Below are 14,550 nucleotides of genomic sequence, written 5' to 3' on the forward strand. Positions count from 1 at the left end.
CTCTACTTTCCCCACCCCCCCACACCGACGAACCTACCTGGTCCTCACCAGCATCCCTACTCTGCTCTCTCTGCATCAAGCCCGCTCTCTTTCCCAGAGTCTTCAGCACCCTGGAGTGCAATGACTGTGTGTCCAGCATTTACTAGGAAGCAGGCACTGTGTGCCGAGGACACAAAGGGGAGACCTAGTCACCCCCTCCTCCAGGAGCCGGGGTTCAGGACAGCATGGTGAATGCTATGAGATATATACTTCAGCAGGGAGTGATTCTGTGAGCCCGGTAGAGGGGGACTGCAGCAGGGAGGGGCAGCTGATGACCAAGAAGGGCTTGCAAGAAGAAAAGATACTCAACCAGACTTTGGAGGGAGGGGAGCTGGGCAGAGAAGAGGGGGTCAGAGGTATGGCATCCCAGGTCGTGGGGACACATGCACAGGCTCAGAAGTACAAGGTGGGCAGTGAGCTGCTGTGTGGTGACAGACCAAGTTTCGCTGGGCATCCTCTGTGAGGTCACATCCTCTTGTGGACAAAAGGAATGAATGTCTTGCCTGTGGTTTTGAGCTGCTGGCCCGAGCTGGGCAGCATGTCCGTTGTTTCATCTGAGGAGGTACAGGAGCCTGGCAGGCTCCTGAGGGGAAGAGGACGCCTATAAGAGGCCTCACCGCATTTTCCTGAGTGGCTCTGAGGACTCATAGAAATAGAAGTGACAATTCAGAGGTAGCGCTAGGACCAGAGGCACGGGGAGGGGTGGGGGGCGGTCTTTGATGGCAGCTGTCAGGGAGAAAGCTCACATCTGCCTTCTCCAGAGGGAGGCCAAGTGGTGTCCTAGGAAGGGCAGGGCTTTACAGTCAGAGGTCTGAGTCCTGACTTGAGAAAGTCACTCAACCTTTCTCATTGACTTGGTGCAAAACCAAAATGAGATGCAGTGCCTGCTACCCAGTAGGTCCTGAATAAATACTAGGTGCCTTTTCTGCCCCTACGTGGCTTGAGCCTGTTTGTCACAGCTGCCTTACCTGTCCAGTGCCTTAAAGAAGAGGGGAGAGAAGGACAAGGGCCAGTAGGTGTGTGGAAGAGGTGGGCAGTGTGTACTCAGCGTGCCCAGGCATTTTTGAAGGGCTGAGTGTTGAGGTCTTGGAAACTTGCTCCTTGCCCCCTTCACAGGTCGGCTCTGGCCAGGAGCTTTGGGTGCGGAAGCAGGAACAGACACTGCAGCCAGACCTGGCACCACCCCCAGGCAGCGGGAAGAGATGCAGTGGGTGCAGCACCAGGCCACTGTGTACTGTCTTTCTTGGTATGGGAAAGTGAGCATTTCACTCATTGTCTTAACCCTTCAAACCTCCTACTCACCATTCCCTCCCACGCTCTCAGCTAAAGGATTTGCAATTAATTCCGCTGAAATAAAAGAAGCGATCAAGAAGGAACTCCCTCATCTTCCCTCCCCTGAGATGGAGGAAGTGAGGAAGCGCCTCCTCTCTAGCCTTTGCTGGCCCTTGCATCTATGCTCTGTGATCTCACCCTCTTTCTACTGGGTCCTGCCCTTGAGAAAACATGCCTCAATATTGTCCATTGTAAAAAGAGAAACCTGGGCCCTTGACCCCTTTTGATGCTCCCCATTCAAAGCAAAGCCTTTGAATGAGCTGCCAGGAGTTTGACTCCCCCTTCCCACGTGCTGCCCAACTCACTCCAGTCAGCTCATTTCCCCTGTATGGCAAGTGCTATTGACAAGGGTGACCTTTCTTCACTGGCCTCATCTTACCCCACGGGCATCTGCCAGCCGATCCTCCTTGTTGAAACATTCCCTTCTCCGGGTTCTGTGACTCTCCCAGACACCTACCTCTGTCACTCGCTCCGTCTGCCCTCTTTGCTGGCTGCTTCTTCACTGGATTTCTAATTATTGGGACCTTCTCTTTTTTTCCATTTGTATATTCTTCCTGGGGATCTCATAGTTTGAATACATCTATAATGCAATAGCTCCTAAATTTGTTTTCAGGTATGATCTGTCCACAAACTCCATATTCATATATCCAAGAGTTTACTTGATATTTCCACTTGGATGTCTAATAGTCATCTCAACTTTACCAGGCCAAGCAGAATTCTTGACTAACTGTACTACCTCTTCCCCCAGGCACTCACTACCTTATTATATCGTTTCATTTTTAGAGTAACACTATTTTGCTTATTTATCTGTTCTCCCTGAAACCAGAAAGCTCCATTATCTGTTCCTCTGTTCAATACTATACGACAGTGCTTGGCACACGGTCAGGCTTAAACTGACTAACGAATGAGTCTTTGGCATACGTAATATGCCAGGGTTTCTAACTCCTGAGTAAAAGGAAGCTTCATATGCCTATGGATAGAAACATTTAGGTTAGATCATCATGAAGACCGTTTCCTAAATTCAGACCCACCCGGTCTCCTTTTTTGGTTTCTATCTGGATTGAATGGGTCTGTTTTGACTGTCACTGGTTTCCGTCAAGCTCCCATCAGAATATATGAGATGAGTTAAGAGTACCCCGAAAGGATAGCCCGCCTTTGCCTTAGGACTCTCTGAAAAGGATTTTGGGTCCTCTGTTCACAGCTTAAGCACTAGCTCCATCTCACAGCTCGTCACCTACATTCCACAGCACAGGGCGGCAGAAGAGCCTCAGCTTTGACTTAGCTAAGACCAAGGGACCAGCAAGAGAAGATCAAGCTAGAGCTCTACCATAAAGTGAGGGAGGGAGAAAAGATGACACATTAGAAGGGCATGAGAAAGTCGAATAAAAAGTATACAAATAACAGATGGCAATGGCAAACCTAAGGAGAGGATGTAACGTGTCTGGGGTAGGATTCCTTGTATTACCATTGAACATTGGGCATGAGAGATTTGATCCACCCAGGGGCCTCTGGTATTAGAATAAGCCCACGAAACATAAGTGTGGGCCCTAGGGGCTCCAGGATGCATTTCAAACGATCACCTTTGAATAACTTCACCCTTGAATATATGATCTGCTAGAATCAAAATCTAAGGGAGAGAAAGCATTTTCGGTATGCTCCCACCCCACCCCCGTACTCAACACCCACAGCACAAACACATGGGTAAGCTCTTCTTCCAGAGGCAGGGGGCTGCCAAGGGCAGAATGACCCAGGGCTTTGCTTGTGGAGGAACTAAAACCTTCAGTCACCCTCAGTTGTGGCTGACAAAGCTTCCAAGCAACTGCACAGGCTCTGTTCCTGCAAATGGGGAAATCTGACTAGTGACAGAAATGAGAACAGTCCTCACTGAAAACAGGGGAGGTGGATTCTGTGGAGGAAATGGTTCTCATGGCAACAGACTGCCCAATGGTGAGCGGGAAGACTTGCTACACAATCCCTTAGGTTCCACACATGGGCTAAAGGAAAATGCTGGGGTGGGGGGGGGGAATCCACATTCTAAATGCACCTCTGCTGTTGTCTTGCTGGGGGAGGGAGAAGATGGTTGGCTCCTGAGGTCACCCCAACTCTCCTTCTGTTGCCAGGCAGGGCTCCGTAACCACAGACGAATCAAAATCCCTCCTGGGCAGCGGGACTCCTGGATTGGAGATTTCAGGGAGTGGAGAAAGGATATAAACTGCAGCATCGAAACCTAAAAACGTATTTTATTTCGAAGTTGTGCTTTGGATTTTCCCCAATCCAACATCTGTTGAGTGACAGTCTTAGGTTCACACAAAGCATCTCCAAGCATACATACAATATTCCAGTTATCAACACTATTTTAAAGAATATACCATTTTACACAAACGTGACATACAAGTCAGACGCCACAAAATTGCAATTCCCTGGAAGATCTAACTTCTCTTCTGAACGTGAAGTACATATACACCAGCCCTTCCAGTGGTCTGTTCATCCTGTTGCTGGCATCATCTCTCATCTCTTTGGGGAGAAACCAGGGCACCCTGAGGAGGTTGGCTGAGACCAGTGTTTCCAGTTTACAGGCGGCTGGCTGCAAACTCCTCTCTTTTCCAAATTGGGATGCTGGTAGCCCCGCCCCACCTCTGCTTCCCAAAGATTGACCATCAGAGTCCACACCGGGAAAAGGATCCGTGCCTCCAGGGGCAGATTGGGGTTCTTCAAAGCATCATGCTGGTTTAGGAAGCATATCCGAGGAAGACTGGTCTCCCTAGGCCCTGGGTGGCCAGCTCCGTTTGGCTTTTCGGTGTAAAAATCACAGTGTGCAACCTCGATTCCAGTTGATTGCAAGGAGCTCTGCCGAGAAGGACTCTCCTCCTAGGGTTCCTAGTCCTCTGGACAGGACCATCTCACAGGTTTCAGGAGCACCAGAGAGGGGAAGACAACTCGGCTCCCAGAGCGGGGGTAGCAGGTGACCTCTCACACACTGTCCAGTTCATGATGCAAATCAGCAGATGGACACTGACCGAGGGGATGGTGAATGCAAGTCATGTACAGGGCTGAAAGAGAAACAAGGCAGGAGCAACAGAACAGGCCCAAGGTGTTGTCATTAAGGAGCTTTGCCTTTCCTTTCTTAGAGAAGGATGTGCCGGAAAAAGAGGAAAAGGGCAGGTATGGGCACCAATTTTGACCAGTTGGATCAAAAGGAATGTCAAGTGAAGGGTAGGGTTTCATTTCCAGCAAGGAAACAGATCCTTGGGTATGAAAGGCCCCTATTGGCTCAGGACCTGTGTAAGTCCAGGTGACAGACAAGGACAGGCCACTAAACAGATCAACAAAAGCCAAGAATGCGGAGGACTGTGGGTTGCCTCTCACAGGTTGACACACGCACTGAAGGAGTTCTTCATCTCTCCCTCCTGGCTCTTGGGATGGTTTTCCTGGTGTTGCAGGCTACTTTTCTAACTAGCAACTTCCTACAAAGCTTCTCTTTTCCTTCACACAAAAGGAGGAAAATCCTACCGCTTTCCATAGAGCCAACTACCAACTTCAAAATGTTGGTCTGAAGAGCATTTTCTGGGCCAAAGATAAGAAAGTTCAGATTTTCCTATCTGAACGGCAACCCGCTATCTCTCCTAAACTGTGGAAAATAAGGCAAAAAGCACAGCTTTAAAACCAGAAAACAGAGAAGAGGAATGAGTTTCAACTTTAACTCAAGTAGTTGTCTGAGACCCATGAGCCTGGGGTTTAACTGTCCCCAGCCCTGGTCCTCCTGCGATAGCATGATGTTAGGGGAGCTGGGACCATGGGCACCAGATTTGGAAAGCAAATTAAAGCAGACAAGGGTATTATTTTTGCTTTTTGGAGGTGAACCAGAAAAATAGCCGAAGGAAGGCCAAAATATTCAGCATCCAATTTTTGATTTTCTTAGATTCGGGCCTTGGAAAGACTTTAAAGCCCGTGGGGCGAAGAGTTCTCTTAGTTGTGCTTGTCTGGATAAATGAAGACCAGTTTTTTTTTTTTTTTTTTTTTGCAGTACGCGGTCCTCTCACTGTTGTGGCCTCTCCCGTTGCGGAGCACAGGCTCCGGACGCGCAGGCTCAGCGGCCATGGCTCACGGGCCCAGCCGGTCCGCAGCATGTGGGAACCCCCGGACCGGGGCACGAACCCGTGTTCCCTGCATTGGCAGGGACTCCCAACCACTGTGCCACCAGGGAAGCCCCTGAAGACCAGTTTTAAGGAGCAATGTCTCTCTTTAATCTAACTAGAGCTCCCTAAGCCCCCGCTGGTCCCTGAAGAGAGGCCTTGTGGAATAACCCAACTAGGGGATAAACTTAGAATACATTTTCATTTGGGAACAATTTTAGGATTAGCAAAGCTGAATTTAATTTTTAATAGGATTATGAATTTTATGTCTTAAGTACCCAAAAAAGTGGGAGGAAGGACCCATTTCTTACCTTTTCCAAACCTGCCAAAAACACAATAAAACTGTCTTAAGCCTCTTTACCCTAAAAGCAACCAACTATAAAACTGTCTTATACAGGAAAATGTCTTAAATGGAAAACGGTACATCAGAGACAAAGATAGGAACCCGAGAAATGTCTATACATTCAGAAAAACTTTAGAAGTTCTGTAAGAAGATTGGGTTATAGTTCCAGACAATGGAGGAGAGCAAAAGCAAACACCAATGATCAATTCACACCAATAGAAAGAAGACAGAGAGAAAGCCCCCAACCCCAAACAGTTTACAGGATTGAGTCCCATCCTGCTAAATTTCACACGGTGGAGAGAGTCAAAGGCTAGGTTCTCTGGCCCAGACAGAGTTGAGATTTGTAACGGAAACAGAGACCCCTGGTGGCTCCTGTGTGAACTGCCACAATAGCTTACAAAGAGACCAGTCTATCTAGGACCAGGAGAGGCTACACATGCCAGAGACTAGAAAAAGGTGTGTGTGTGTGTGTGTGTGTGTGTGTGTGTGTGTGTGTGTGTGTGTGTGTGTGTGTGTGTGTGTGTGTGTGTGTGTGTGTGTGTGTGTGTGTGTGTGTGTGTGTGTGTGTGTGTGTGTGTGTGTGTGTGTGTGTGTGTGTGTGTGTGTGTGTGTGTGTGTGTGTGTGTGTGTGTGTGTGTGTGTGTGTGTGTGTGTGTGTAAAACAGAGAATGAACTGTATATGATTCTCTATGATCAGTACCCAAAACAAGATGCCACTGAGAGCTGGCCGTCAGCAGCCAGCCATCTGGTTAGGCATCCCTTGTGTCTGAGGGGACTGAGACTTCAGCCCACGGCCCTGTGACTTGCCTTGCCAGATTTCACAGTGACCTGATAATGGAGAAACCTACCTCTGGCTAACCTAAGAACAGTATGTACTGTAGCTGGCTGGATTACGACAACGGGGGGAAGCAGAAGGTAGCGGGAAGGGTGGGGGAGGGCTGGGCGATAACGAGGGCTTCATTCTCAAGGTTTTGGGTGATGGGGAGGCTAATTCCTGCAAGAACAACTTAGAACCTAATTTTCAACTGAAGTCCCCAAGCTAGTTAAATAGGAAGATTTTAATAACAGTCAGTCCCTCCAGTCCCCTTGTCTAGAACAATTAAATTACATCCCTCAGACAGTACAAGACTTGTCAGTGGACTGTGGGGAGGCAGAGGAGTTGACACCGGGGCTAGTGGCATTTGTTTTGGGGAAGACAGTGGGCTTGGGCCGTGTGGCTGGTGGCTTGACTGGGGCCGCCATCTTGACAGACTTGACAGGCCGGAAGGCGCAGGCGATGTCCCCAGCAGTGCTGGCGCTACGCTGGAAGGTGGGCTCAGGGTCCTTGAGGAGCTGAGTGTGCAGGGGACTGGAGGGCTCCGATGTGGGGGCCACCACAGGGGAGGTCTTGAGGGGCTCCAAGGTGTCCAGAACCACGTCCGGGGTGTGCTTGACGCTGCTCTGCCGTTCTAGCTCCCGCAGCTCGTTCAGGGCAGAGTTCATGGTCGCCTCAATATCCTGCGGACAGGAGAAAGGAGAGAGTGAGGCTCACGTAGGGAGAAGCCCCCAGGGTCCTATTTCAACAACCTGGGCCAAATCATGGAGAAACCGACTGTAAGGAGATGTCCAGATGATTTTATTTGGCCAAAATCTTTGAACATCTGGATGTTCAGAATGGGAGGGAAGGGGGGCAAAAGGACTTGCGTTCTCATGAGGGTTTTTTTTTTATCCTTTAGACAGAGTGGTTGAGATGCTTTTTAAATAGAGCCCTCAGGTTTTAGACACACGCATGAATGTATCTATGGATGAGATGACATGTAATCCAGCAGGGACAGGAAAGGTGGATGAACTAAGGGTGGCCAGGAGTTTGGTCATGAGTACATGGGATTCATATTCTACGTTTGTTTGAAACTGTACATAATAAACAATTTTTTAAAAAAGTGGTACAGATGAAGTATGATCTTTGTTATCTTGGACTTTAAAGGCCAAAGGTTAAGAGGGTTAGTCCTTCCTCCTCAAGGACTGAGGGAAGGTTCAAGAGCCCTGGCCCTGAGGATCCATCAGGACACCCCCCCACCCCTGCCCCCGCTCCACCCCATCCAGAGTGCTCATCTTGATGAAGCCATTTCCTTCCACCCATCACCATAAGAGGGGACCAAGGAGTGACCAGGAGGGGGAGCCAGAGCCCACATAGGTGAATCTCCATTGAGTTTCACAGTGGAATACTCCAGATCTTAGGAAACAGCAGGCTTAGCTCAGGGGCTCAAGGCAGAACCAAAGACCCTTTGTATGCAGCCAGCTGCCTCCCAGGGAGACCTCCCAGATCCCTCCCCACCTCTCCACACACTGTGTCTAGCACTCCCAAACCACCGCAGGGCTCCTCCCTTGGGATCAAACTCACGTGGAAAGACTGCATGTTTCAGGCAAAGGCCCCTGGTTAAGGCTTCTTTGCCCTACAGGGTAATCCATGCTTTCTGCTGAGAGTGGTTCAATTTCACTCATCCCTCTGATGTTCTCAAACCTTAAAATTGTGCAGAAAGAACTCCATCTCCCTCCTCAGTCCCGCTCTGCAGCTAGGGTCTGTCCCAGTTATGTAGCTATTCCAACGTTCCTAACACCTGGCCAAAGAGGGAGCTGGGAGGATTCCCGTGGTGCAAGGCAGATTGCAGCCAAGAGCTTAAGGAGAGGCACAGAAACAGAAGGCTAGCAAAGCAAGACATCTCAGGCCTGTAGCTTAATACTGTGCTTGCCAGGTACACCATCCCTAAGCAGAGCACTGCGATTAAGCCAACAGAGGCCACACCCAGCCTCTACCCTGAAGTTGGGGTGAGGAGAATCTCAACTCAGTTGAGACATAAAAGGGCAACGATGAGCCTTTAGTTCCTACCTGGTCTAATGAAAATTATAGAGTTGGGAGAGACGTCTGAGTGAACTGCTTGGAGTGGCCCCGAGAGTCGTATTTTTAGAGGTGGGGTTGGATCTCTAATATTTCATGGAAAACAGAGACTCGTCAGTGTGATGCATACATGGAAGGAAGACCCTGTAGCAAGCAAGGGAGCTCATCTCCACTGCCTCTGGAGGCTTGGGCTGGAAACCTTTCTGGGACCGGAGTGCGCAGTGGCAGAGTAATTTGGGGCCTTCACAACCAGGAGCAGATTGTTGATTGATCATTGATCTATCACTAGGGACCAGAGATTAGCCTCAGGGATGATGGGAATGGCACATTGATATGAAAATGTGGCCAGAACGACCTCTGAGCCTCACCACTCGGGCAGCTTCGCTGAAATCTACCAGGGTCTCAAGACTCAAAATTGGGCTGAATGGATTCTATCAGAAACACTCAATCTGTAACTACTGGCTTTAAAAATTACAACAGGCTTGCAAATAGCCCATATATGAGCAAGAAGCCTGCCTTCTTTTATTTTGTCTTCAAGTTCTTTTTGGGGAGAGAGGGATCGGCAAATTTCTTGGAAAGCCATCTTATCGGGTCTAGATGTCTAACAGTCCCTGAACTCCGTGTATAAGGTACCGTTCTCTTTCAAGTGCCGTCATAATGAGCATGGGCTGCACTAAGCAGCAGTGACAAGTGTAGACTTGTAGTAGCTATTTGTCCAAGAGCCCCCAGTTACCTGTGCAATGACCTCAGGGTCCATGGGCCGGTGGTTATTGAAGCTTTTTGACCTGCCTGCTGTCACCGTCTTCCGGATCTGTGGACTGTCCAGCCGATTCTTCAGGGATGAGTGACGGCTGATGGAGTTGAGACTCCCATGCCCACTGATGGAACACTTATCTGGCCCTTCCTTGGGGAGACTCTGGCTCAGGATGGGCTGGGAAGATGGGCGGCAGCTTGCCCCTACCCCCGGGGAGGCGGAATCAGTCAGGGAACTGCTCAGCCCATGGCCGTCGCTCCGAAATGTTTTCCGGATGCTCCCAGATTCTGGCCGCTTCCTTTGCCTTCAATGACAAACAGAAAGGGCGGTTTGATCAGGGAGCCCTGGCTCCGAGGAAGCTAGGATGAGTGAGAGAGGGGCAGATGTTGGTACCCAGGGACTTCTGGAAGGAGAGGACACAGAGCATGTCCTCTCCTGTGTCACCTTCCCTTGCTTTCTCCATGTCTTTGTCTCCCTGCCACCCCCGACCTGGGCAAAGGAGAAATAGATACTTACTTGGTGGTCGTGGGCTTTGAGTTCTCAAGATGTAAGGTGCTGTCAGGAAAAATGTCTGATTAAGCAAAAGTTTCTAATGGGAGACAGATTCATGAAAAGGTACCCTCCGTTACCTGGTCTGCACAGAAAGCAGGCCCCAGACCCCAGGTAGGAGAAAAAGTCTCACCATCACCAAGGAGGTAGGGAATTGCTGGTAAGAGGAGAGTTGACTTTTCCAAATTTTAGCATGTTTCTTAGTCCACTGACAAGACTAATTATTTTGGGCTTTGGCAAGAGGCTGTTGCTGCTTATTCTGCAGATATGGAACAGAATATTTTTCAAGAGGCTGCAATGCTGCAGAGTTTGGGTCACGTTTGTGCATTTTCTAGGGTGGAAATACATCTACGTGACCCTAAGTCACCCAGCACTGGGCTGAACCCTGGCTCTGAGTCGATCTGTTTCAGACCACTAAAGCTCTCAGATGAAATGGTCTGACAGAATCTTATTCATATGGGTGTTGCCCACTGCTGAATAATTTCATTATCTCTTGGAATCAGATACTATAGGACCTAATCTAAGAGGCAATGACACTTCTGGTTTGGGATGGCAGCTGGGCAGCTCTGAACTTGAATATACTAAGGGCCACTGAGGCTGAGGTGGGAGTTGAGGACGGAAGAAGGGAAGGGGTAGGACCTGAAGATAAGGAGCTGGTCCTTGGGGCAGGGCCACCGCGGAGGTCTTCCTCATCATACACGCCCGGGGCCCGGTTCGGGATTTGGCACACAGCAGCCACTCCGTGAGGCTGCCTGCTCGGCAGCTTTAGCCTTGGGGGTCAGCCACTCTCCAGTGGATAAAGGATGTTCGCAGAGTCTTATAAGGTCCAGTTGAAATGACTTTTCCTCTTCTGCAAATTCTTCTCTGACCTCCCTCCCCCATGGGCAGGCAGACTTCACTCCCCCTTCTGCTCCTTCAGTGCATCTATGGAACCACTTTTTAGTGACTTGTCTCTGTGGCATTCACCTTGCCCGACTGTGAGCTCCGAGGCCAGGGATCACCTTATTCGTCCCTGAATAAGCGGCAGGCGTACCTGGCACAACAGGAGGCGCTCAGTGAATGTGTGGAATTGAACTGAGAGGCCGCACCCTAATAACTCCTTGCTGATTTCCTTTTTCCTTCTTGTGAGGAGGGCTGACTTACAAGGCCCAAACTGCTAATGAGGCAGATTTATGGAGTGGCTGGTGTGGGCCAGGCCCCAGGGATATAGAGGGAGGAAGACAGAGTTCCTGGTTTCAAGGAGCTCAGCCTGGTGGGAGATCCAAGCGCAGCTTGTGTCCTGAGATTGCCTCGGGAATACGGAATAAGGGCACCTAACTCAGCCCTGAGGAATTCAGGGGTGTCAGAAAGCCTTCCCTAAAAAGAAATTTTCGGACTGAGTCTCGAAGGGAGAAGAGTCGACCAGGTGAGAAGACAGCAGATGTGAAGGTCCAGGGGTGGAAGAGAACCCAGGGTACTCAGGAGAGAGAAGGAGCTCGGGAGGAGAGCTGTGTGGGGCAGGAGGCGTGGCTCGAAGGCCGATCAGTCCTAAGGGCAAGACATCCCGGGGGGCGGCTGCTCCCCCACGGACCAGCTGGCGTCTGGGCAGACCACATCCTCCAAGACCCCATCTTGATACCACCAGCCAAGGAGTTCACGGGAACCGCCTTGACTTTCTACCAGATGTTCATCTTTTGAGTATTCAAGGTATTACTCTCTACAATTCCTTTGTACAAATGGCAACAAATACATGATGGCTTAAAAATCTGTACCCGACTAATTAGCTAACTCTCTCTCCACCAACCTCGCCTTGGTTTCTGGGTTAATTACAGGCTTACAACCTTATGATTATAGGCTTACAATTAACGTAGACTTGTAAATAATGAAGAAAATGTCAGCCCACAGTTAACTTTTTACTAGCTGGTCCCCCCAACAGGGCACACTATGCTGGAGGGAAATAAATTAAATCCTCGATCTTTCTTACCGGTCTGACTGAAATTGTGACTACACTGACCAAGTGCGCTGAATCAGCTACTTTACTAAGTAGAGGGTGAAAGAGATGGAAAAGAACCATGTGCCCCAAACACTCCCCCTGCTACCGTCTGGTTGGAAAAAAGCCAAGAGATCTGGGCGACCTGGTGCAGTTTAAAAACAACAAGCATCTTTTATTCTCCTTCCAGTTTCAGTGTCCAGAGGCTACGGTTAACAGGTTTTCAATGTGCAAATCATTTCATTCCTCCAAAGCCAGAGGGGAATAAAAACTGTACATCATCTCCAATCCATATTCATCGGGAGCGCCCTGGGGCTTGTCATCCTGCTGGCACTGGGCCAAGGTTCAGGGCCTGGCGGAAAGAGGTCTGTAGGCTTTGGGGCTTGGTGTCTGGCCCCTTGAGATGAGATTAGTTCTCCAATAACCTGAATGTCTCTAGGGGAGGCAGCAGCACACAGGCGTGGAATCCCTCTAGACGGCCAGATCGGGTGTGGGTGGAGTTAAAACCCCAGGATGTTGCTAACAGCCACTGTGAAAGCTGGGGGGCACAGTTACGAGCATGCTGGACAGAAGTGGGAATCTGCAAAGGGACTAACAGGGAAGGATAATACACAGGGCCAAAGCAATAGGGGGAAAAATGGCAAATTATTTCTACTGGTGTGAAAGGGCAAGAGAAAAGGGAGCTGGGGGGTTAGACAGTGAAGAAAGAGCTCAGGACAAAGCTTTCCTTGTGGGGGTTGGTGGGGGTAGTGGTCGCCTTTCCTCCAGGGGAGCGAATGCAGGATGAGGGAGAAACAGACATGTGATATCTAAATAAACCATCTAGGGTGACATGAACCTGGTAGAAGATGCACGAGACTTTGGATCTTTGGACAGACAAGGGCCAAGGAAGACATCAAAGATTATTATTTGAGTCAGAATTGGAAAAGAGAAGGCACCTCTGAGAAACAGTACAAAACCAAGTTACGTGAAGTGACTACAGCTTTGGCCAAATTTTCAGCAGTCAGATGGCCAGGAAGTCTGAGCGGACAGACGCTGCAGGGACAGAGGGGCACACCCGTCCTTAGCGTGACGGCCGCTAGCCGGAGACCTGGGCCTGCTGACGAGGCCTGTGGATGCTTCCTTGGCCCTGTCCACCTTGGAGCAGCCACGAGCACATGCAAGCTGTCGGGCCGGGAAGTGGGGGGATGCAGCACAGGGATGGAGAGGGCGGTTAGGCCAGAGGGTGAGGCAGGGTGTCGCAAGTCATTCAGGGGAGCAGAAAATGAAAAGCAGAGCTTACTTGTTGATGTTTGCAAGATAAATATCGGCTACATGACCCCCACTGGGACAGCTGGCCCCCGCTCTGGCTGTCACCTTTTCTTCAGGTGGCTCAGAAATGACCTCAATCTCAGACTTGGGGCTGGACCTCTCCACGACACCGTCCTCGCTGGGGGAGAAGGGGCAGGCAGGCAGGGAGGAGGGGAAAACAACAACAACACAAAAAGCAGTGTTAAATCGGCAAGATGGCCCCCCCGACACACACGCGACCCCACAATGGTTCTGAGGCAGCAGCGACACCTGGCTGGGCTCTGGGAGCGGAGGCAAGGAAAGCTACGGGCCTTTGGAGGGTCATTTAAATAAAGATAAATAATCCTGCTGAGTTCTGCGGGGTCCTCAGATCCTCCGAAAGCTGGGCTAGGGGACTCCTGGATTCGAGGTGTCTGCCTTCTACCCCTCGCTGCTTTCCCGGGGCAGCTGTGCCGGGGCCACCTCCTGCAGGAGGTCCAGGTGGCCGTTTATGTGCTCAGGTCCCGAGCACAGCTGGGCAACGGCAGTCAGCTCTGCCATGGCTCTGGAGATGCCGGCCTTGAGGCAGGACACTGCCACACTCTGTCGTAGCGCATCTAGCCCTGCTTAGAGCGTCCAAGCCGGTCCCAGGTCTCTCCACGGCTCTCCCGGCCCCTCTGGCTACTGATGACAAAGAAAGCCCCTTCTCCCCCACAATTCGTCTTCTCTCGGTCCTGGAGTGAAGTCATAATGCTAAATTTGGGAGGGTCCACGCACAGATGGCCACCAGGTATGCGATGTTATCAACAGAGGGAGGATTTCCCCGCAGAACGAGCTGGGGAGAGGCTGAGAGGGTGCAGACTCATTCAGGATATCAACCTTTAAAAAATAATATTAAGGGAAGGACTAAAAACACTGACAGCATCGTATCCAAGGGGAGGGAGTCGGGATCAGAGGCAGGGCAATGGGGCAGGGAGGCAGATTTGAGGGGCCACGGGGAAAAGCCTTCCTGATGCAAAGACATTGCTTCAAAGAGCAGGAACCAACCTACAGCCCGTGTGATGAAGTCTCTCTGGAACCAGTCCATGTTCCCTTTGTTCCCCGACATCCTTTCCCCTCCTCTCCCCTGTCTTTCTCCAAGTCAACCTCATCTGGGTTAAATGAACTGGGTTATTTCCACAAGGCTGCTTAAGCTAGATTTCTACTAGAAAATGAACTCAACATTTTCATTTGCAAGTGGAAAAGCGCCATCAGGTTGTTTAAAAAAAAAGACAGAGAAATCAAAAT

General features: G+C 50.1%; 1 protein-coding gene across 10 annotated transcripts in view; it reads right to left on the reverse strand.

Annotated features, from left to right (window-relative positions):
* Positions 1–3,591: 3,591 nt before the first annotated feature.
* SRGAP2 (SLIT-ROBO Rho GTPase activating protein 2) overlaps positions 3,592–14,550 on the reverse strand; it is a 238,155-nt gene continuing 227,196 nt past the window's right edge. For 2 of the 10 annotated variants that reach the window (XM_067729188.1, XM_067729187.1), the window contains exons 21-24: positions 13,277–13,423; positions 9,993–10,031; positions 9,456–9,780; positions 3,592–7,344 (exon numbers count right to left, since the gene is read on the reverse strand). In XM_067729188.1, the coding sequence (XP_067585289.1) occupies positions 6,961–7,344; positions 9,456–9,780; positions 9,993–10,031; positions 13,277–13,423 (895 nt within the window). In that variant the 3' untranslated portion in view covers positions 3,592–6,960. The other 8 variants (XM_067729190.1, XM_067729189.1, XM_067729191.1 and 5 more) reach the window with 7 other exon arrangements.

This window comes from Pseudorca crassidens, chromosome 2, assembly GCF_039906515.1.
Source record: "Pseudorca crassidens isolate mPseCra1 chromosome 2, mPseCra1.hap1, whole genome shotgun sequence".
NCBI classification, from domain to species: domain Eukaryota; kingdom Metazoa; phylum Chordata; class Mammalia; order Artiodactyla; family Delphinidae; genus Pseudorca; species Pseudorca crassidens.